This window comes from Ornithorhynchus anatinus, chromosome X3, assembly GCF_004115215.2.
Source record: "Ornithorhynchus anatinus isolate Pmale09 chromosome X3, mOrnAna1.pri.v4, whole genome shotgun sequence".
In the NCBI taxonomy this organism is placed as follows: Eukaryota; Metazoa; Chordata; class Mammalia; order Monotremata; family Ornithorhynchidae; genus Ornithorhynchus; species Ornithorhynchus anatinus.
This window is the reverse complement of record NC_041751.1, coordinates 23367137-23391172: the sequence shown is the minus strand read 5'-3', so window position 1 is coordinate 23391172 and position 24036 is coordinate 23367137. Positions and strand designations below refer to the sequence as shown.

Here is a 24036-nt window from a genome sequence, read left to right as displayed (position 1 = left end):
ACTTCTGAATGCTTACTGTGTGCAGAGCATTGAACTAAGAGCTTGGGAGAGTACAGTGGAGTAAGTACGTATGATATGTGCCTTAAAAGACCTTACAGTCTACTTTACAATCTCTAATTGATCTGAATCAAGGAGCCTCTCTCCTTCCTTGGCTCAGAACCAATTTGAGTAGCAAGAAAGAAGTAAAGGAGTTCCCAGTGTGCATCAACCTCTAGAAATGTGAGGCCTGGGGTGGTTACTGCCCTGCACGAATGAGAATCCCACCCCGCTTGACTCTTGCCGAGCATCTCGCTATCCCAAAATAATATAATTGCCAAAAACCACCATCCTCCCTGGCTCAGCTCACGTATTCGATGTCATTTCTGACTCCTCTCCATCTTTTGCCATGTCTCGTATTCAGTCTCTCACTAAAGTCTTGCTGGTTTTTCCTCCACAGTATTTCCTAAGTCACCCCTTTTTGCCTCCACCTAAACAGCCACCATCCTGGTTTAAGTTCTCATCACTTCCCGCCAAGACTACAGCGTCGGTCTCCTCACTGGTCTCCCTCCCTCAAACCTCTCCCCACTTCAGTCTGCACAACACTCTGCTGCCTAGATCTTCTTTCTCTAACGTCAGTCAGTACACTTCTGTCCACTTCTCAGAAACCTCTCCGTCAAATGGAGACATCGGTCCATTGGCTTCAAGCCCCTCCATCTGTTGTCTCCTTACATCCAACTGTCTCCATCGACCACTCCCTAGCCTGCAGTTTTTGCGCCTTTCAAGATCGCCGTCCAACTGGGACTCACTTTCAAGTCCCTTGCCTCCGACGATCTTGGCCGTCTGAAACTTCCTTTCCCTTCACATCTGCCAGTCCAAAGCTCTTCCCATTCTTAAAGCCCTTGAGAAATTCCACTCCCATCAGGGAGTGTTCACCAGTTAATCTCCACCACTGCCGGTCATTGCCAACTCGACAGCCACCGTCAGCGTGTGTGTTGTGTGCTGTCGCCCGCCAATTGTTTCTTCATTCTTCCTTCTCCCACTGTTTGTAATTGATTCCTGTGGCTTGGGCAGAGATTGTCTCCGTTTCTTCTCCTGTGCTTTTTTTCCGATGGTATTTGTTAAGTGCTTATTACGAACTGGGCACTGAACTAGATGTAAGCTAATCAGGTTGGACATGGTTCAAGTTCCACGTGAGGCTCACGGTCTTAATCCCCATTTTACGGATGAGGGAACTGAGGCCCAGAGAAGTGAAGTGATTTGCCCAGGTTCACACAGCAGACAAGCGGCAGAGCTGGGGAGTAGAACCCGGGTCCTCCTGACTCCCAGGACCGTGTTCTATCCACTAAGCCATGCTGCTTCTCAAGTGCTTCTCTACTGTCCCAAGTGCTCAGGACAGCGCCCTGCCCACGATAGGCCGTCAAGAAATGCAAGCGACGGATTGATGGTGAAGCACAAATACGACTATTCATGCTCAAAGTCTAAAAACAATCTGGGCTGCAAAAACACTTCTGTCACTTACTGTGTAAGCACCCGGGCTTCCTCCCATCTCGGGGACTACCTTCGCTCTTAGTAGGTTGCCAGTATAGACAGAGACCCCCAGTAGTCTTCGGCTAAAAGCCCCTAGCACTAGGAATGGACTCTCGCCGGCTCCCGAGCTGGCTGCTCTTGCTGCCCCAAAGGAATTCTGCCCCACCTTCCACAAGCCTCTACTTTCTGTGCGTTTTTAAAGGCTGCAGGGATTGTGATATGTTTAGAAGAAAATGATGAAGTGAAAGCTTACTTGAGTGATTTGTTTTTGATGTGAATATTTTTTGCTGAGGTCAGATTTAATCTTTTTTTTACTAGGGCAGTCTCTGGACACTAAACAAACACATCCAGCCCATACAAGTAAGCTAAACATAAATTATCCAAAGAGGTTGGAGAGTGGTCTTAGTTTTGTTGAAGCACAAGCATCAGGTATGTTTGGAACTCTGAAGGGGGGTTGGGGGGGGGGTGTATAAACTGTGTTTATTGATTCTTGATTATTGCTTTGCGATAATTATCTTGAGTTTTTGTCTACATGAATTCTTTCTCATAAAGTCTCTAGCCCAGGGAAAGCAGCGTATTTAATTCCATCCCATATTGTTTCTGCAGAGTCGTGAAATGTGTCACCCAGGAAGGAAAGCTCTGTTCCCTGTTATTTCCAGGGGTGGCTAGCCTGGAAGAGGCACGCCTAGTCTTTGGTGATGGTTTATAAAGGGGAAGTTGCTTCTTAGGATGACATTTCCAGGGGGAGAAATCCCACAGAAGCAGCTTTTATCTTACATAAACACAAAAATCCTCCACTCCTCCACACTCCCTCCAAGTTTACACATCACCCAGACTCCAAAACTGGTCTGCTCCCCAGGGGGATGAACAGTGAGGCATAGGTTTTGGCCTCGGAGAAGTTGCTCTCCAACTGTCCTTTGTGAGAGAAGAATTGACATTTCCCTTCTGTACAAAACTTACGTGAAACACCTTCTTTGCGTTCTGTATTATCGTTGATAAGAGGAAGAGCTAAAAAGGAAAGAATCCGCATTTTCTTGACCCTGGCTCCAGACCTGCTATCTAACTTTTACTTAGGTTTGCTGTGTAGTCATCTGGAAATTGCAGGTCTGTAAATGTATGTTTAATTGTCCTTCGTATACGAAGAAGACACCACTGAAGGTGAATTTCAACCCATGAGCATATGGGTGGCTGAAAAAGCCAGCGCGGGACCCACAGTCCCAGACACATTGTGCACACAAAACGCCTGTCTCTTGTCGTATCCACCCCAGTGCTTGGCACATAGTAATCGCTTAACAAGTACCTTAATTATTAGTATTATTCTAAGCACTGGTGTAGATACAAGTTAATCAGGTTGGATACGGTACCCGTCCCACTTGGGGCTCACGGTAGGAGGGAGACCGGGCGTTGAATCACCGTTCGATTGACGGATGAGAAGAAACCTCAAGCAGTGGGACTCAGTTGCTTGGGCTAGGCCAGCACGGAACACTTCTATCGAGAAGGGAGTGGCTCCCTTCAAGCAGAAGCTTCTTATGGTCTGAGAAACAAGACAGCAAAAGAGAAAACAATGGCAGGCACTGCAGACCTCAATTATGACAAAACAAATGGTAAAAAAATAACAGTGGCATTTCTTAGGTGCTTTTTATGTGCCAGGCACTGTATTAAACGCTGGGGTGGATACAAGCAAACTGGTTTGGATGCAGTCCCTGTGCCGCGGTTTACAGATGAGGTGACAGAGGCGCAGAGGAAGGGAAATGACTTGCCCAGGGTCCCACAGCAAATAAGTGGCGGAGGCAGGGTTAGGACCCATGACCTTCTGAGTCCTAGGCCCATGGACTAGGCCATGCTGCTTCTCACAGGGGACAGCCTCTCTCTGTTCCTGGATTAGTGGTCTGCAGAGTGAAGTGTGGACTGGAGTGGGGAGAGCCAGCAGGCAGGGTGGTCAGCAAAGGAGGCTAATACCGTAATCGAGGCGGGATAGGATAAGCGTCTGGATTAACGTCATAGCAGTTTGAACGGAGAGGAGAGGGCGGATTTTAGCGACGTCGTGGAGGCCGAACGGACGGAATTTAGCGACAGATTCTATGTTCTTCAGTAGCCTGACCTGGAGAGGTCTGGCTGGAATCTTGCCGGCAGGGGCAAACGGGGAGATTCCAATAGTTTCCACACTCAGCTCTCTCCCCTTTCTTTTCAAAGACATAGGGGGAACATAGAAAGACAATTATTTGCTGCATTGTATCTTGGTATCCTCATCACAGTGGGGTTCAATCAATCGATCGATCGATGGTATTTATTGAGCGCTTACTAGGTGCGGAGCACTGTATTAAGCACTTGGGAGAGCACAGAACAACCGAGGTGGTAGGCACCTTCCCTGCCCACAACGAGCTTACAGTCTAGAGGGGGAGATATGAAAGAAACGATATGACTTTGGTTTGATAGGTATCACGGAGCAGTGACGGTTTACTATCACTGACTTTAAAAATTCTCGCTTCGACAGACAGCCAGTGTCAAGCGTACACTATTCTAGAAGCATCAGCTACTCCAGTCATCCGAGAACTTACTATCCTTGGTATCCTTCTTGGAGAAAATTGGAATTTTGCCACCATTACCTTTGACCAAGTCCGAGTTATCTTACAGCAACAGGAAAAGAAAGTAAATGAACTTATAAAGCAAAGTAAGTGAAACTAAAAGCAGAACTCTTTTTGAATTAGCTTTCTAACCTACCTCTTTCTGGCGACAGAGACCAGTCAAAGGGGGGGGCGGGGCAAGAACTCAACAAGCAAATTTACTCACCGGTCAGATGGGGGATGGATCCAAACGAGTGTTGGTTTTTGGAGGAATCCAAATATCAAAAGGTGATGATGATGATGATGATGATATTTGTTAAGCGCTTACTATGCGCCAAGCACTCTTCTAAGCACTGGGATGGATACGAGCAAATCGGGTCGGACACAGTGCATGTCCCAGGTGGGGCTCCCAGTCTTCATCCCCGTTTTACAGAGGAGGGAAGTGAGGCACAGAAAAGTTAGGTGACTTTCCCAAGGTCACACAGCAGACAGGTGGTGGAGCCGGATTTAGAACCCATGACCTTCTGACTCCTAAGCCCGTGCCCTATCCACTAGGCTGGGAAAGCCTTTCGTTATCAGTGGAGTTGATCAATTACAAGAGACAAGTCCGCCCAGATCCTGTCACAGTTTCATGGAGCAATAATTGGGTTACGTAGGTAAAGAGCCAAATTCTCCTTGACTGTGTTTTAAACGTTTGTTTCTTTATCAGGGAGTTGTTGAACGTTTTTTTTTTAATCTCCCCCCACCCCCGCCCTAGATGGGAAGAATTGGGGAAGTCCTATAGTAGAACTAGTACTTGTTAAGAATTGATCATTCTAGAGTGTATACTGAAATTCTAAATTGCCATGGATCTAACTGATTTGGCTTCTTTAGATAAAGAAGATGAAAGAGAAAAGATGTTACTGAGACAGGTGGCCCTACTGAATTTTCTGGTAACGGTTCGAGATATCCTGCTAATTTGTAACTTGTATTCAGCATTAGGTGAGTTAAAAAAAATTCATTACTTTGTGGTTTGGGGTTTTTTTTCCATTTTTGAAATCCGACATACTTCGGGCTAATCATCTTGCATCTAAAATGCTTTCACTTCCTTGGAAGATTAAATAATTCAATGAGCCCTACGTAAGACTGAGTCTCACATTAAAGTGAGTCCGGCAAGAAATTACGAGAGGAATGTGGGCAGCTTTCAACTTAAGATGTTTTGAATTTCCATGAATAGCATTTATAGAGTTTCTAGATTTACACCCTGTTTCAGTGTTACAGCCCGTCGGTTTCAACTTCAGAACACTTTCCTCCTTCATGGCACTAGCTCCAGGGTCTTTGGAAAGGCTGGGAAATGGGGAAATAATTTAAAACTTGTGTTGGGGCTTTGCGGGGGGGGGTGGGGGGTGATGGGAGGAAATTGAAAGAGGGTTGATTCGGAGAGGCCGGTGGTGAGACGGATGAGTTAACTGCTCTCCGGGCAGATTCTCCGGGGAGGGTCGGCACTTCCGTGTGGCATCTGAGTAAGTCGGTGGGTCGGTCGTGTTTATTGAGCATTTCCAGTGCACAGAGCACTGTACTAAGCGCTTGGGAGAGTACAATATAGCAGACACATTTCCTGCCCACAACAAGCTCACGGTGTAGATGGGAAGACAGACGTTAATATAAATACATAGAGTTACAGATATGTACGTAAATGCTGTGGGGCCGGGCGGGGGGACGAATAAAGGGAGCGAGTCAAGGAGGCCCAGAAGGGAGAGAGAGAAGAGGAAAGGAAGGCTTATAAGGGAAGGCCTCTTGGCTATCCAACCGAGGAACCTCTGACTCAATTTGAGTACATTAATGTAGATGTATTACTTATCTCTAATTGACTAACCGACTCTGAGTATCCAAGCTGGGTTCAGTAACCGATCCCCTGTTTGTGGCATTGCTCCTATGAGAAAATTGGCTCCAACTTAAACGTGTTGACTTCAGATGAAGTTTTCAGGACCCAACTGTGTCATAAATCCACGGACCGCCTATATCCTGTTTAGACGGCGAAGGGTATTTAGCCACGGACACTTTAGCACACTGGAATGGCCTGTTCCAGGAGTGGCGAACCTTCGTGAGCTGAAGAGCTGCGGACCAAAAACGCAGTATGGCCGAGGGTCACAATACCTAGAACGGCGAGCAGGTATTCCGGAGGGGCAGTGAAGAGAGGGTGGCTGGCAGTGGCCAACAAGAGAAAGCCCGAGGAGGATCTGGGTGTGGAGTTAGGAGCCGCACTCCTCCCTGAGCCCACGTATACAGAGACACAGACTCTCCATGTACAGAGACCGCTGCCATAGGAAAGTGAGAAATAGAAGCAGCGTGGCGTAGTGGATAGAGCACGGGCCTGGGAGTCAGAAGGTCATGGGTTCTAATCTCGGCTCCGCCACTTGCCTGCTGTGTGACTTCGGGCAAGTCACTTCTCTGGGCCTCCGTTTCCTCATCTGTAAAATGAGGATTGAGACTGTGAGCCCCACATGGGACAGGGACTGTGTCCAACCCGATTTGCTTGTATCCACCCCAGCGCTTAGTAGAGTGCCTGGCACATAGTAAGTCCTTAACAAATACCATCATTATTATGACTAAATAATAAAGCATATGGGGTATTTGTTAAGTGTTTATGTGCCAAGCTCTGTTCTCAGAGAGATACTGTACAAGCTGCACAGCAAGCGAAGAAAAGCCACAATTTGGCCACTCCTGGCATATTCTCTCCTGGAAGGAAAATAAGATCCCCCACCCCCCCCCCCCCCCCCGGAATTCAGTGAGGGATTTAGAATTTTTGAGAAGTTTGGTTTATATTTAGCAGAATTTTGTGAGTCGGGTTCTTCAGAGAAAACTTAGGAGCATTCAGGATATCTTTCCAGCTTAACTCAATTTTCAGGTTTCATTTTAAGATTGCCTTTAAGCAAAACCAGAAAAATGTTGGGGAAATGGAAGAACACATCTAGTAAATGTTTAGTTTTTTCTTTCTTTTTTCCTTTGGGGTTTTTTTTTTTGCTTGCCTGCTGCAAAATCTGTCAAAAGAACAGATTTATGTCATTATTCTCTACTTTGGTTTATAACAGAATATATATCCACGATCAAAAGTGGCTTCAGAGGCATTTTAGGTCCCACTTTGGATGACATTTGCCGAAAGCTGGAGACTGTGCAGTTCATCAAGAAGAAAAAGCCCGAAGCCAACCACAAAATGCGAGAATTGAAACTGCGGCTGATAAGGTGGATGAAGACTATTAATATGGAAAATAAATTTAAGGTGAGAAACTGAAACAAGAGGTTCTTGGGAATTAAATTTAGAGCAGTAGCAGACAGAAAAGTGTTTTACTTTAAAAGTGATTCTGCTTGTAAGAAGAAGTGTTATATTTAACTTGGAAGCTGAGAAATGGTGGAATATTGAGGTAGTTTGACACCCCTCCCCCCCCCGCAGCCACATGCACAACCAAAGGCATCATTAATTTCATAAGGACTGGCACTTTTCTTCAAAGAAAGTGTATGTTTGACTTGTCTTGACTTATAGAGTCAAGCTCAAAGAAAGTGCAATTGTATTCTTGGGCCAGGTCTTCCACTCACATCACCGCTATGTTGGCAACTCCCCAAAAGCTTAGCTGCGTTAAAGCAGGCTCGACGACGATTTCTTCCTGAGTTTTGGAGATAACTCCTACCTGATCTGTTCCTGGAACTGGGCAGCTAGACCTCTGGAATTACCCAAGTGGTTTTTTGCTCTTCTCCGAAAAGATGCACTAGATTACTATTACTTTTGTGGATTCATACTCCATATTAGACCGGAACTTTAAACCCAAGCTTTAGCAACACCCCGCCTCCCCTCCCCATCCAGGATAGTTAGAATAGTAGGTGGAAGGTAGTTCTGGACACAGCTAAAGAAAGGAATTTTTATCATAGGGAAAAAGCACTTCTCTTATGGAGTCCCAGTTAGTGTTTTTTCCCGATGATAAAAAAATACCTTCTTTATTCATTCATTCAATAGTATTTATTGAGCGCTCACTATGTGCAGATCACTGTACTAAGCGCTTGGAATGTACAAATCGGCAACAGATAGAGACAGTCCCTGCCCTTTGACGGGCTTACGGTCTAATCGGGGGAGACAGACAAGAACAATGGCAATAAAGCCAATAAAACCATTTTTTAGCTGTGTCCAGAACTGCCTTCTCTTACACTAAAGGTTCACTGTAGACAGGCCCCATAGCAAGCAGACAATCAACTGTATTTACTGAGCGCTTACTGTGTCATGATGGTTTACTGTGAGCTGAGAGAGTACAGAATAGGGTAAACCAGGAACAGTCAGAGGCAAGGGGGCCTGCTCCCTAAAGCCAAGCGACAGACTGTAAACCTTAAAAATCATGTTATGTGGGGTCTCCGGACAAGCCTTGAGAGGAAAGGAAAATCCAGCTGATTGGGGTTATAATCCTCAGGAGGAAGGAGATCGAAGAAAGGAAGCGAGGGTTTTAGTAACGGAAAAGTGGGGGTGGTGGTGGGGGGGAAGCTAATGACTCTCTGGAATGGGGAAAATTCAAGGAGCTAGGGAAGAAAAGGGGTCTTTTCCTCGTGGCCCAGCGTGGGGATTGAGAGCGTGAGCCCCATGTAGGACAGGGACTGTGTCCGACCCCATTTGCTTGTACCCACACCAGCGCTTAGTAAAGTGCCTGGCACCTTGTAAGCGTTTAACAAATACCATCGTTATTGTTATTATTACGATGCATTGTTGCCTGAAGGGGACAAATCATGCTGATTTCACCTACTTCAGTTACTACCAGATCTGTGGCCTCGAAGTGGAGGCCAGACCTGAGAGAATGGATTTGCCAAAAATTAAATCCGGCAAAAAAAAGTAGTTCTCCCATAACATATGCTTCCTCTACAAGTTTTGGACAGAACACCAATGGGGAATTAGGGAACGAAGATTATCAATCAGTTCTACAAGTAGCCTCAATCCATTAGACGTGTAATTTGGGTTAAAATTGGAAGCTCCCACTTTTTAGCATTCCAAACCTGGTCTAAAGGTGACCAGAATACACAAATAAATAAGGAGGTAAGGCGAAAGCAATTTTCTGTTGCATCACATTATTCATGGAATCTTACTTGCTAATGAAATGTGAAGTCGAATCGACCGTATTTTTATTACATATTAGTAAAAGGGCATCTCGATGCTAGATTCGGTGTAATGGGAAATTGCTATTGCAGCCAAGAATTGCAAATAGAAGAGGAAGATCCCACAGGAAAAATATTTTGAAATTTAATAGTACTTATTCCATAATCCATTTCTAACACTTTTCATGGTGGTGTACTGTGACACAGTTCTCTCCTGGTTCTCCTCTTCTCAAAACCTCTCTGGCCAGGCCACTCCTCAGTCTCTTTTACTGGTTCTTCCTTTACCTCTCACCCTAAATAATAATGTTGGTATTTGTTAAGCGTTTACTATGTGCAGAGCACTGTTCTAAGCGCTGGGGTAGATACAGGGTAATCAGGTTGTCCCACGTGAGGCTCACAGTTAATCCCCATTTCACAGATGAGGGAACTGAGGCACAGAGAAGTTAAGTGACTTGCCCACAGTCACACAGCTGACAAGTGGCAGAGCTGGCATTCTGTGGGTGCCTCAGAGCTCTAGCCCGGGTCCCCTTTTCTGTTCACTTCACCCTCTCTCCCATGGGGAGCTCATCTATTCCCGAGGCTTCAGCTAGCACGTCTGTGTGGAAGAATCCCAAATCTTGCTCACCGGTCCCAACCTCTCACCTCCTCTGCCGTCTCAAGGTTTCCTCCCGCCTCCGGGGCATGGATATCCCACTGGCACATTTAGATAAATATGAATAAAACTGAACTCATCATCTTTGCTCGCCGATCCTCCCCTTCATCAGACTTTCCCATCACAGTTGACGCGCTACCATCCTTCCGGTTCCTGAAGTCCACAACCATGACACCGTCCTCGGCTCTTCCCTGTCTTTCAGCATCCCTATTCAAGTCGGTTGGAAAATCTGGTGGTATTTCCCCCACAACGTTTCCAAAATCCACCCTTTCCTCTCTATTCAAACTCAGTACAATGCTCTGCACACAGTAAGTTCTCAGAAGGCACCACTGATTGATTGCCAGTGCTCTGGTCCAGGCACTGATCTTATCCCAGCACTTAGAACAGTGCTGTGCACATAGTAAGTGCTCAATAAATACCATCGATTGATTGGTTGATCCTGACTTGACTACTGCATCGGCTTCCTCTCCGATTTCCCTGCCTTCATTCTCTCCCCTGTCCAGTTCATATTTCACTCTGCTGCCTGGATCATTTTTCTGAAATGCTGAGCTGTTCATCATTCCCCACTTATCAAAAACTTTCAGTGGTTCCTTCCACAATAAGCAGAAACAATAAGCAGGGGTAATAATAGTAATTACGGTATTGTTAAGCCCTTACTATGTACCAAGCAGTGTACTAAGCACTGGAGCACTGAACGAAATGAGGGATCATGTCAATTAACTCTGTTTCCCTCCCCTAAATGCTTAGTATGGTGCTCTCGCAGATTCAGCACTCAATGACCATAAATACTATTAATTGATTGATTTTGCGAGTATTTCTTGACTTGCTAGTACTTTCTGAGCACCCACAAGGTTCATATCCTGAAGCTCTGAGAATAAGACGTAAGACTGTGAGATAGGAAAAGTGCTTGGATAAACATGGTAGCGGTTCGAATGGAGAGGAAATGACGGTTTTAGCGACGTTGGGAAGGTTGAACCAACGGGATTTGGTAACGGATTGAATATGTGGGTTGAATGAAAGCTGAGTGGAGGATAACACCAAGGTTAGGGGCTTGTGAGTCAGGGAGGTTGGTGATGCAGCCTACAGTGATGGGAAAGACTCCTTGGCCACCTCCTTCCTCTCACCTGGACCTCCCCCGTTCCCCTACAACCTCTATATACGATCTCGCTCCCCACTTTCAAAGCCTTATTAAAAATCACATCTCCTCCAAGAGACCTTCCTCATTTCCCCTTCTCTTTCCTTCTACGTCACCTCTGCACTTGGATCTGCGCCCTTTATATGTTTTTATGGTACTTGTTAGGCCCTTTTATGTGAGTGCTGCGAGGGCAGGCCAAGTCAGGTATAATGCTCTCAGGTTCGAAAAAATAGATGAGATTAAATGTAAAAAGCTTCCTGCTGGAGGGGGCCCTTGAGTTCTCTTAATTCTGTTAATATCTGTAGCAAGGACAGTTTCAGGTTTGGCAGAGAAGAGGAGATATTCCTTTCATTCCCTCATAAGAAGTTGGGTACCCAAGAGGCAGATTTACTCCTAAAAGACTATTTAGTGCATTACTGCAGCATTCCCAAATATACTGCCAGCAAGTAGCATGGAACCTGGGAGAATGGGCTTAAATTGTTGGAGAAACATCACTGATAATCACTGTCTTGAAGTTTCTGTTTCATTGCTCTGCCCAAAGGCTAGACTCCCTCAATTTTGAGCCCGCATAGAGTCACTTAGCTATTACCCTTAAATCACCGAATGGTTTTCCCCGATCTGTACATCTCTGTCCGTAGTACTTGAAGATACTGCTAAGCAATTCTTCATCAGTATTTATGGATCAGATCACTGTACTAAGCGCTTAGGAGAGTACAGTAGAAGCGGTAGATATGATCCCTGTCCACAAGGAGCTTATAGTCTACAGGCAGAGGCAGATGCTAAAATAAATTACAGATAGGAGAAAGGGGTGAGTACAAGGAAATGCGCAAAAGTGCTGGGGACTGGGGATGGGGTGAATATCAAGTGCTCAAGGGGTAGAGGGCAAACGAGGACTTAGAAAAGGCCTCTTAGAGGAGAAGTGATTTGGACATTGGGGGTGGGGAGGGTGGGCGTCTGGCAGATATTAAGGGGAAGGGGGTTCCAGGCCAGAGGGAGGATGCGGACAAGGGGTTGGAAAGGCAGATGAGATTGAGGTACAAAGAATAGATCGACATAAGAGGAGTAAAGTCGTCTACTCTCCCAAGTGCTTAATACAGTGCTCTTCACACAGCAGATTGTAACCTCCTTGTGGACGTGGACCGTGTCTACCAACTCTCTAGTACTGTACTCTCCCAAGTGCTTAGTACAGTGCTCTGCACGTAGGATTAAGAGCATAAGTGGCATGTGGGACGTGGACTGTGTCCAACCTGATTAGCTTGTATCTACCCCATCGCTTAGTACAGTGCCTGGCACAGAGTAAGCACTTAAAAAATACCATTAAAAAATGTGAGTTGGGTTGTAATAGGATGTCAGCGAGTTAAGAGAGGAGGAAGCAAGCTGATCGAGTGCCTTTTTATGGTATTTGTTGAACGCTTACTATGTGTCAAACACTGTTCTAGGCGCCGGGATAGGTCCAAGTTAATTAGGTCTAACACGGTCCCTGTCCCACATGGGGCTCACAATCTAAGTAGGAGGGGAACAGGTTTCCCCACTTTACAGTTGAGGAAACTGAGGTACAGAGAAGTTACGTGACCTGCCCAAGGTCAAACGGCAAGCAGGTGTCAGAGCCGGGATTAGAACCCAGGTCCATGCTCTATCCACTAGGCCATGCTGCTTCCCATTACCGTAAAGCTAATGGTGAGGAATCTTTGATGCAGAGGTAGATGGGCAATGATTGGAGGCTTTAAGTGTGGGGAAAAGTGAACTGAACTTTTTTTTAGAAAAATGACCCAGACAGCAGAGTAAGGAGAGAGGGAGAAGTGCAAGGAGGGGGAGAGACAGGGAAGTCAGCAAGGAGATTGATGCAGTAGTCAAGATGGGATACGATAAGTGCTTGGATCAGCATGGAAGCAGTTTCGATGGAGAGGATGGAGTGAATTCTAGAGATGATGCAGAGGTAGAACTGACAGAATTTGGGGACAGATTGAATACGTGAGTTCAGTAGTTGAGGATAATGCCAAGGTTATGGGCTTGTGAGGCAGGGATGATAGTGTTGTCTACAGTGATGGGAAAGACAAGGCAGAGGACAGGGTTTGGGTGGAAAGATGAGGAGTTCTGTTTTGGACAAGTTAAGTGTGAGGTGTCGGCGGGACATGGAAGTAGAGATGTCCTGAAGGCAGGAGGAAATACAAGACAGCAGAGGTAAAATATCAAGGCTGGAGATGTAGATTTGGACTCATAATAATAATAATGATAATACTAAGAATAACTGTGGTATTTTTTAAATGCTTACTGTATTCCAGGCACTATACTAAGCACTGGGGTAGATACGAGATAATTGGGTCGGACACACTCCCTGTACCATATGGGGCTCACAGTCTTAATCCCCATTTTACAGATGAAGTAAATGAGGCACAGAGAAGTTAAGTGACTTGCCCAAGGTCACACAGCAGACAAGTAGAGGTGGCAGTCGATGCCTTGGGAGGAAATGAGTTCTTCGAGAGAGTGCATGTAGATGGAGAATTGAAAAATATTGGGAACAGAACCCTGAGGACCTCCCACACAAAGTGGGGAAGGCAGAGGAGGAGCCTGCAAAAGAGACTGAGGAGTGGCCAGAGAGCTAGAAGGAGGACCAGGAGAGGAACGCGTCATGAAGCCGGGGTTGGATGATATTTCCAAGAGAAGGGGTGGTCCACAGCCTCAAAGGCAACTGAGAGATAGAGGAGGATTAGGATGGAGTAGAGGCTGTTGGATTTGATAAAACGTAAGTCATCGGTGACCTTGAAGAGGGCGGTTTCCGTGGAGCGAAGCGGGAGGAAACCAGATCTGGGCAAGTCATTTGGTTTCTCGGGATCTCAGTGTCCTTACCTGCAAAATGGGGACAAAATCCCAGTTCTCCCTCCCCATTAGACCGAGAGCCCCAGGTGGAACAGAGATTGTGTCCGATTTCATTGTTTTGTATCTACCCTCCGTGCTTGGCACAGAGAAAGCGCTTAAGAAATACCAGTTATCTTTATTATTACCAAAGGGGAGCAGATCGAATCCAGTGTGGTGGTCAGGACTCTGGCTCACAAAGCCCGAGAAGGAAATTTAACAATAAAAACGAGAGTTTTGACATTTCTTCAGCGCTCCCTGTGTGCCTCAGCCAGGTCAATCCGTCAGCGGTATTTATTGAACACTTACCACTTAGTACAGTGCTCTGCACATAGTATGCGCTCAGAAGCAACGTGGCCTAGTGAGGCCTGGGAGTCAGAAGGACGTGGGTTCTAATCTGCTGTGTGAACTTGAGCAAGTCACTTCACTTCTCTGGGCCTCAGTTCCCTCATCTGTAAAATGGGGATTAAGACTGTGAACCCCATGTGGGACAGGGACTGTGTCCAGCCTGCTTAGCCTGTATGTACCCCAGTGCTTAGAACAGTGCTCGGCACATAGTAAGGGCTTAACCAGTACCGTTATCATCACCATCATTTGAAAGCGTTCGGCCGGAGGAGGTAGATTTTGAGAGGAGACAGGCGAGCTCCTCTTGAGATACTGCTGGGAAGGACGGGAGAGTAGAAAAGGGGGAAGGAGGAGGGTTGGACTGGAAAGGTGCAGAGGAGATCAAGGTTTCAAGTTTATAGATAGAGTAGGTGGTTAGGTCAATGGGACAGAACTGTCTACTTTATGACCTACAGTTCTCTCCGTGCTTATTCTTTGGGATTTAGGTAATCTGTTTTTAGCTCTGCCTCTTAGCCTTAAACTCAATACAAAGCTTTGTGCTCAGATTGGCCATCTTGACTCTGATTGTTGGGTTCCAGCCAAGTCTGCCACTTAACAGTGATCAGTCACCCCCTCAACAATGCTTCAAAAGAGTTTTTGTTGTTCTGGGGGGCCGGTTGTTTGGTTTCGATTGTCTTTTATTTTTCTCAGTAAGCCTGTTCAGCATAAATAGCAGTCGTTCCCTGCGTGTTTAAGTAGAAAATCTCTTTTTAGGTGGATTTTAATCATGGGTTGTTTTTTCTTGTTTTTTGTCTTTGGCCAGGTAATGATTATATCAAGACTGAAATCACAGGAAGAAAGTTATGTCCTTTATAACTGCCTCAGAGAAATAGGTAAGTACTCATTTTACTTTATAATTAAATTGTACTTTAAATGTATGTTTTATTTATAAAAACGAGAAAAATTCAAGTATACATTTAATAAAGTAGATGCACTTGACTGGTTCTTAAATTTTTCAAGGAAGGAAAGATACACATCTGTGTATTATAATGAGAAATCGCTTCTTTGCCCGTCATCAAATCTGTTCATGAAATTCTGGAATCCCACATCCTTTGTCATCTAGGAGTATTGATCTGGGGTCCACGCCGTTTGGAATACTGGTGTCTAATTTATGTAATTTTGAGTTAGTGTGACAAGAAGTGGATTGCCATATTACAAATACATGAGCAAACCTTCGGCTGTAGAATTGGCTGAGAATCAGCTAATATATGGGAACCACTGAAGAGCAGTAGAGCTGTCTTTGTGTTTGGAGTTGCTGCTGCTGATAGTTTTGAGCGCCAGTGTCTTTGAAAGAGTCTCTTGCACCCAGAAAGCCCATCTACCGCCTTTCTTGAGCCTTTATTTTCCCAGCATTTTGAAAATCCACACTCAGCTCCGTTTGGATGTTTACGGGGTCAGAATCAATGTAATTATCTAATCTCTCTGAGGAGTATAGCTCGTGTGGATCACTGCATCAAAGAGTGTCAAATGCGACTAGAACTTTAAGGTCTACAATGGAGTACCTTCTCGAGATCATAAGTCCAATCCTTGGCAGACTTTGAAGGATTATAACAGAAAGGTTAACTATACTTAGGATCACATAGTCCAACTAAACTAGTCAGCCGTTCCAAATCCTGAATGCTTTATGGTGTAGAGGCTGAAGAAGATTGGACTACCCACAGCCATATTTTTTTAATGTGTACCATTTTCAATTACTCTAGTAAAAATGAAATGGGAATAAAATAGGAACCCTAAAAAAGATAAGCGAGGGAAGTGACGATGAATGTGGGAAACATCTGTTTTTCATGAGTCTTCTGTATTTTTGTGATTATATTTATATATTCTGGGAGGCAAAAGGAAAAGATAAGCCTTCCTCCTAAATTGAAATAAGCGTTCTGGCAAGTCAACCTTGAACCCAGGTCTAAATATTTCCTTGGCATTTGACAGATCTAAATAATAGAGGGCCAATAGCCCATTTGCACAGAATTGCTTGGTATTTCATTTGGGATTTTTAATAAATTCAGATTTAGCATTTCAGAAAATAAACACAGAATACGATTTTATATGCACAAGTCTGGCTGTCCTTCACTTTCAGAGACGATGGTAGGTGAGGCAGAAAAGACAGGTGACTCCCAAACTCCTAACCCTCCCAAATTCTTTGCCTGCAAAGACGGTTTCTCGCCGTGTCAATGGGTGTGTATCAGACGGGGCCTGTCTCTTCTCTTCAAGCCTGCCTCGTGGTATCCCAATGATAAATATTACCTCATAAGCGTATGCCATCAGCCGTGCCATAATCCCACCTCTGCTGAGGAGTTCACGGGAGGAGAATGAACGAAAGCAGGATGTCCAAACAGTTGCTGTGCGGCGGCCTGAAGTGGGGAAGTAGAAACAAGGAAGACTATTTTAAGACCACCACAGAGCAGAAAGACAGCAGCAGAAAACACACAGCAATTAGAGAATGGTGTATTCTCCTAGAAAAGAGCCTTGGGAAATAGGGCCACAGCAAGAGGCAGCCGTCTCCTCAGGGTGGGAAAGGTCACAGTTTTAAATGAACACAGGTTTGAAGAGATTGTTAATCATAAAGCAGTCTTGTTACCCATACTCACACACGGAGGTTAAAGTCTCATCGTCATTCACAGCATCTTTGAACCCCACAGGACAGTTATATATGCTAATGCAGCATCCCTCAGGTTCTCCACGCCCCCACCCGCACACCCAATATGTACAGTTTGGGGCAAAGCACAGCGGTCTTTGCTGATGTTCTTCGAGGTTTGTAAATCTTGACCCTGATGTTGTTATGCCCAGTATCCAATCTCAACAGGGAAGTCAGTTGGCTTTCCACTGCCTCCCCGCTTCCCCCGCCCCCCATCCAGAGCATCTTTTCAGGATTCCCCCCCACCGGGCTGCTTCTGTGCTGAACTGGGCTAATTCTAGCCTCGTCGGCCACCGTGACAGCTGTCGCCCCTGCCCCACTGCTTTCTCCACTTCATTTGGGACCGTGAGGATAAGGGTGAAATGGTGCCTGAGTAGTCAAGGAGTCAGGCCCGGAACTCAGACCCCTGGCCATCGGGAGGGTCCCAGCCGGAAAATGCCAGTAATATTTTCCTGCCTTCCTTGTGCTGACGATATTGTGTGGCTTGATTAGGGTAACACGTGCAGCTCTGGTTTATAAAAAAATAAGTCCTAGGGAGATGAGGGTGAGGGGGGTTGGGGCTGAGTTTGGGTTGCGTGGAAATCAAGATAATCTCGGAGGGTGGGGAAGGGCCTTTCGGTGTCATTTTGACTTACCGGTGAAACTCAGACATCGTAGCGGGGCCAGTTCTGAAACTGAACCTTAAGTAATTGCTTGTAGGTCTGTGGGGAAAGTGGCCCCGTGATGAACAGATTACAGCTGTGTCACGGTGCTGGCAATGCTATGGTAAGATTTTAGCCTCTCCAGAAAAGAGCATATAAATAAGGATACTACAGAGATCTCTCTTTTTTTTCCTGTAGGTTTAAGTGTTCTTGTGTGGATGCCTGAGAACACTGTACTGGAGTTAAATATCTTAGATTGGTGAGTAAAATTAATGATCTCTGTAAGATACGTATACTGCCTTCCTCCTCAATACCGCCAGTCACAAGTGCTTAGTAACACTTCCTAACCCTTTGCACCCATACCAGATTCTCTCCTCAGGCTTCCCTGATTTTCCTTAGCTACTAAAAATGTTATTCTAGGGGTCACTGGCCCCATCCTCGGTACAACCCAGCCACATTTCCTCCTGGGGTTCAGCCTGGACGGTGGCTCCACCCATTAATTGGGGCAGGGGTACGTGGAACTCCTCTATCCTACCCAAACTGGCTTTACCAGGGCAGGTTCTTGAGGCTCTGTTCTCCCTGGTCATGTGACCCTCACCATTTCTGGTAAGGCAGGAGTTAGTTCAGGCAGTCCTTTCCTCCCCACCCTTGGGGAGGGAAAACATTGTATAAGACTATGCACAGATGTGCTGTGTGGCTGGCGCAAGTATCAAAATGTTTAAGGGGTACACAGCCAACTGCACAGGTGACACAGGGTGGAGGACGGGTAGGGGACAAGAGGGCTCGGGGAAGGCCTCTTGAAAGAGTTGTGATTTTAGGAGGTTTTGAAGAAGGGGAGGGTAGTGGATTCCCCAAGGGAATGTGTGGAAAATAAGGCAGAGACCACCTGGAACTTGGAGGTGGAGGAATAGCGGGCACGAGAGACTGACAAGGAGGTAAAAGGAGAACCAGGAGAGAACTGTGTCAGTAAAACCGAGGTTAGTGTTTCCAGGAGACGGTGGAGAATCAAGGTTAGGGGGGAGCTGTGGGGGTTGTAATCTCTCCCACAGCCTCAAGGAAATATACTATTTTCACCCATTATGGCTGTCTGCAGTAGGGAGATACCAAGGTTTTACCTTTCGGTTTCCTTCTTCTTTCTGCCCCTCCCCTCCGGTGGCTTCACCTCTTGAATTTCTTCACCTCTTCCTACCCTTTCCTACTGTCTGATTTCTTTCTCTTCCTTGGTCTTTCCTTTTCTCTCTCTGCCATTGGTCACCTGCTGTGCAGAGCAGGTGAAAGCAGTTTTCTAACCCTCTTTAACAGGGGTAATTTACAAAGACAGAAAGGTAGAAAGCAAGTGGCAGTTAGCCAGAGAAGTGGGGAAAGGTGAATAGGGGGCTGAATTTACTTTTGATTTCTGTAGCATCTAATTTTAGGAAGATCATCTTAAATCTAGGGTCATCTTAGTTTTGGAGAAATACAGTAGGAAGAGTGTTACAGTTTAATACATGTTATGGTTCACTCTAAGATCAGACCCCTTAAAATGTCCACTTTGATTTGTTGCCATTCCACACCTTGTAACTAGTGACCCTTAGTGGCAAAGTCTGCATCTGGCAAGTATGTATTTTGAAGGGAATATTTGAGAAAATTGCATTTGGGAACCAGCCTGATATCAGCAGGCCTGTACTGCCATGCAAGTGTCCACTCCTAAGGTCAGGTGAGAGGCTACTCTATCTACAAATTGCTGACCCCAGGAGTCGAACTTGATTAGAATTCATCATTTCTACTCTCTAGAATAACAAAAGTTAGTAACAGAGCCATAAAATCGGATTTCTATTTTCAGTTATCCATATGGATTTTAATCATGTGGATCCTGAATATTGTGGAAATAACACCAATTAAGAGTAAATGGAAAATTCAGAGCCTTTAAAGTAATGACTATTGTGGCTATGATACAGAAGATGAAGACATTTGAGCCAGATGGTATTTAAGTATCAATCACTTCAAAAAAAAATCCTGTCAGTTTATTTTTCTAAATATGCTGGTTCCACTGCCATGAAAAATCTTAAGGACCCAAGCCACTCCTCCTGAGAGAGAAATCTATAGTGAAAGGCAAAGACTGGAACATTGCTGAATCCTAATAATCAGCAGAATGAAGGGAGACAATCTGCTCTCACATTAGGATAAGAAGTAAACCCCAAGGGTTTAGAACAAGCTCATCAGAGAAAAGTGAGCTATGTTTAAGAGAAAAAGGAGAAAAGTAGGCTGGCGGGCCGGGGGTGGGGGGTGGTAAAAAAATCAGGGAAAGGACCACAGCACCTTCCCCAAATAAGAGGATGTGTTCAGAGGAAGAAAGAGCTGTAAGGGATACTTAAATCGTATTTATTAAGCACTTATTGTGTGCAGAGCACTGTACTAAACGCTTGGGAAGGTATAATACAGCAATAAAGAGCGGCACTCCCTGTCCACAACGACGCTTCCAGCCCTGGCAGGAACTCCCATGTGTGTCTGGTTGGACCAGTTCAGGGGGTCAGTCAGCCAGTCAGTCGTATCTATTGAGCGCTTACTGTGTGCAGAGCACTGTACTAAGCTCTTGGAAGAGTACAATACAACAGTAAACGGCCACATTCCCTGCCCACAACGAGCTTACACTCTAGAGGGGGGAGACAGACATCAATATAAATAAATATAAGTAAATACCTCACCTCGCTACTCTCCTACTACAAGCTACACTCCTCTCCTTACTCGCTGTACCTCGTTCTCGTCTATCTCGCCACCGACCTCTCGTCCGCCTTCTGCCCCTGGCCCGGAATGCCCTCCCTCCTCATATCCGACAGACAATGACTCTCCCCCCGCTCCAGATATTTATCGAAGGCCCATCTCCTTCAAGAGGCCTTTCCTGACTAAGCCCTCCTTTCCTCTTCTCCCACTCTCTTCTGCGTCCCCGACTCGCTGTATTCATCCTCCCTCCCAGCCCCTCAGCACTTACGTACGTATCTCTGATTTTATTTATATTAATGTGTCTCCCTCCCTCTAGACTGTAAGCTCACTGTGGGCAGGGAATGTTTCTGTTTATTGTTATAATGTACTCTCCCAAGCGCTCAGTATAGTGCTCTGCACACGGCGAGCGCTCAATAGATACGACTGACTGGCTGACTGACCCCCTGAACTGGTCCAACCAGACACACATGGGAGTTCCTGCCATGGCTGGAAGCGTCGTTGTGGACAGGGAGTGCCACTCTTTATTGCTATATTATACTTTCCCAAACGTTTAGTACAGTGCTCTGCACACAATAAGTGCTTAATAAATATGATTTAAGTATCCTTTCTCTTACAGCTCAGTCATACACTTAATACCATTTTCTTCTCTTTTTCTTTTAGTTTGAGAAAGTGTTCCTGTCTTCTCATGTGTAGCACGCATATTAGAAATGACTTCCCATGGACTCAGTTCTCATTTGTGATAGAATACAACTATTCGGAGAAGTTTAGGTTTACTGAGTTGTGCCAAAACCTGAGTATCAATTACATGGCCTTGAAGTGTACTCTTCCCAAGTTCATTTTACAAAGTAAGTAAAGACTCTAAATTCCTGATTTCTCCCTCCCGATATAAATCTTTTACCCCGGGGTGAATCGCTTCATACATCTGACGTGCATAGGCTGGTGCAATTCCACCATCACCTCTCGATTCAACCTCTGGATCACATGTAGGTGCATCGGTTAAATAAAGCACCGTGTTGGGGAATTAAAGCGCTTTTATTTGGTTCTCGGAGTAGTCGCCACGACTTCCCACATTCAGGGGCCCCGGATCCAGGCCGGAGAGATATTTTTGGAGGGGGCAGGGAGGAGGAGCAATAAATAACCCTCCGACTCGGATCGAGAACCCTGCTCGGCAAGGGACCCATAATAATCGGTGCGCTTAACGGTAATAATCGTAACGGTGATGATGAGGAGGAGGAGTGCTGAGTGCCTACCAAGGGCCACGCACTGTACTAAACACTGGGCTAGTTATAAGCTAAGTACTGACTTCCCTTCCACCCTAGCTCTTCTACCGCCTCCACCTAGCCGCTAGGCTTTAGGAGAGGACGGATCCCACCAGAAGACTTCCGCCCACCCTTAAAGGGTTGAAATCACTGGGGACATCTGGCTGAGACCCGGAAGTCCTTTCAGAATGGTGTGTGAAATCTAAGACCAGCACTCAGAAGGAAGCAGTGCCTGAAACAGACCGCCGCTGTTCTTCGTGTCTGATTTAACTGTGATGTGTTCAGGTTTCTCAGACATTTCACACTTTGCTCTTCTTTAGAAAATGCGACGCTGAACGTGTTTAGTGGCTTTCCCCTGGAGATAAAGATTCCCTATGTGTTTCTGTTTATGAAATCTAAAGGGTGGAATACCATGCCAGAAGTGCTTCGGATATTAGAGTCCAAGTAAGTCAACTTGCCCGGAATCTTTGGTAAAAACAAATATGCTAACATGCCAAATAGTCTGTGTTTCATATATGCTGCCAGTCCTGCTGTTACCTTTCTAAAGATAGTCAGGATTCTGGCATTCCGGTATTTGGAGTTGAAATTGCCTCTTATTCAGAAAAACAGCCTAAGCACAACCTGCCAGAACCGAGATGTATGCCGTATGTAAAATGGCAGAGTCAGTGTTCAGCACTAGCGTTTTTGAAATGGAGCAGAAGCGGAAACGGTGAGTGTGAGCCAAGGTTCTAAATGAAAAATAATTAAGCTTTTGGTGCTCAGGAGACTCCTCTTTTGAAGGTAAAACTTCCTTAAACAAATCTGCTACTCATTCGCCTTTTATTAGCAGCAGGAACTCTTTTCCTGCTGCTCCTTTTCGATCACGATTGCGGTATTTATAAAGCACCTGCTGTGTACTGAGCACTGCGCTGAGAGATGAGCGCTGAGGCAGATGCACATAAACGGTTCCATTCTTGTCCCACAAAGGCTTCACAATCTAAGTGGGGAAGGAGAGACACTTAGAGAAAATGGTAGGTCGTAAATGATGGGAGCCAAAAAGAAACACAGTTGAGAAATTAGGTGCGCTCTATGGGTAGAGCATCCGGGAAAGGCCAGCGTTCTGACGTTCTATCCGTGGGGAAGGCGGGTCTGCGTTGGGTTCATACTCGTGGCACTCGATTCTGCCGTCTCTGCTTCTCCTGCAACACCAGGGTGCTGGTTGGGAGGGGAAACAGGGTCAGCTTGGACCATCGGGCAGCCCCAGGTAGGTCCAAGGAATCCACGATGGCGTAGCAACTCCATGCATGTGGAATTCAGTTCTGTTGGTTGAGCCTCTTGATGAGTGTTATGCTCCGGTAACCCGGAAAAAGCTGAGCTCTGAGTTGACTGGGGTCTTGAAGAAGGGCTAGGGCCTTGGGGTTGTTGGAAGACGTTTCTCTTTCTCCCTCTTCTCTTCCTTTGCTCCCCATCCCTCTCTCCCTCTTCTCCACCTTTCTCTCTCAGTCTCCCTTTCCCCCTCTTTTCCTCCCTCTCCCCTCCATTTCCCTTTGTCCCCATGTTCCGCCTTTGTGCTCTGCTCCGTCACTGCTCCACCCCAAATTCACGGCCATCTCCCAGATGAAAAGTTGGCACCCTTAGCAGAGAGGAAATAATCTGTGGGCACCTCACAGCCGCAAGCCAGGCCATCGAAACCATCACAACCGTTAACTAATGTTCGAAAGGTTGGGAAAGTAGCTTTGGCCCACTCTAGTCCAGCAAGGTGGGGGTCTTTTTTATGGTATTTGTTCAGCGCTTACTATATGCCGGGCACTGTACCAAACGCAGGGGTAGATACAAGCTCATCAGGTTGGACGCAGTCCGTGTCCCGCAAGGGGCTCACAGTCCTAATCCCCATTTTGTAGGCGAGGGAACTGAGGCCCAGAGAAGTGAAGCGACTTGCTCGAGGTCACTCAGCAGAGGGGCGGCAGAGCCGGGATTAGGACCCGGGTCCCGCTGACACCCAAACCCCTGCTCTATCCACCGGGCCGTGCTGCTTCTCCCCTGCGGTAGTAAGCCGGAAAGCAGACCAGTCGGGTCATCTAGCACTGCCCCGCTCCAATAGGGCGTTTCGGAACTTAATTAGTAGTATTTAGCGAGTGTTTACTGTGTGCAGAGGACCGTCCGAAGCCCCTCTAGATTGTGAGCTCACTGTGGGCAGGGAATGTCACTGTTTATTGTTGTACTTTCCCAAGCACTTAGTCCAGTGCTCTGCACACAGCAAGCGCTTTATAAATAGGATTGAATAAATGAATACAATAGAGTTGGTAGACACCATCCCTGCCCTCTAGGAATTCACGACCTAGTGGAATTTTAGAAGGTTGCATTACAGAAACTTTCCTTTGTGGTTTATCACTTAAACTTTCCAAATTTCCTCTTCTTAAGCTATAATATCACTTTATGGGAGAGGCCTTGCAATGAAGCATTACGGTGCCTTCAAACTTCAGATCGGTATGTGTTGATGACCATTGATGAGGATACTGCCGTAATCTTTCAGGTAAGGCCAACCGACAATGAAGAAAAGAAACTTAAATGAAGAGAAAAGCAATTCATGAATCTTAGGACTCTGATGATAGAAGCCACATTAAT

General features: G+C 45.9%; 1 protein-coding gene across 1 annotated transcript in view; it reads left to right on the top strand.

Annotated features, from left to right (window-relative positions):
* Nucleotides 1-24036, top strand: part of SHOC1 (shortage in chiasmata 1) — a 72507-nt gene that overhangs the window by 34519 nt on the left and 13952 nt on the right. Inside the window, exons 11-19 of the mRNA XM_029054114.2 lie at nt 1825-1935; nt 4001-4177; nt 4944-5051; nt 7142-7329; nt 14964-15033; nt 17672-17732; nt 20834-21018; nt 21753-21876; nt 23833-23944. Of these exons, the coding sequence (XP_028909947.1) occupies nt 1825-1935; nt 4001-4177; nt 4944-5051; nt 7142-7329; nt 14964-15033; nt 17672-17732; nt 20834-21018; nt 21753-21876; nt 23833-23944 (1136 nt within the window). The remainder of the gene's footprint in view (nt 1-1824; nt 1936-4000; nt 4178-4943; nt 5052-7141; nt 7330-14963; nt 15034-17671; nt 17733-20833; nt 21019-21752; nt 21877-23832; nt 23945-24036) is intronic.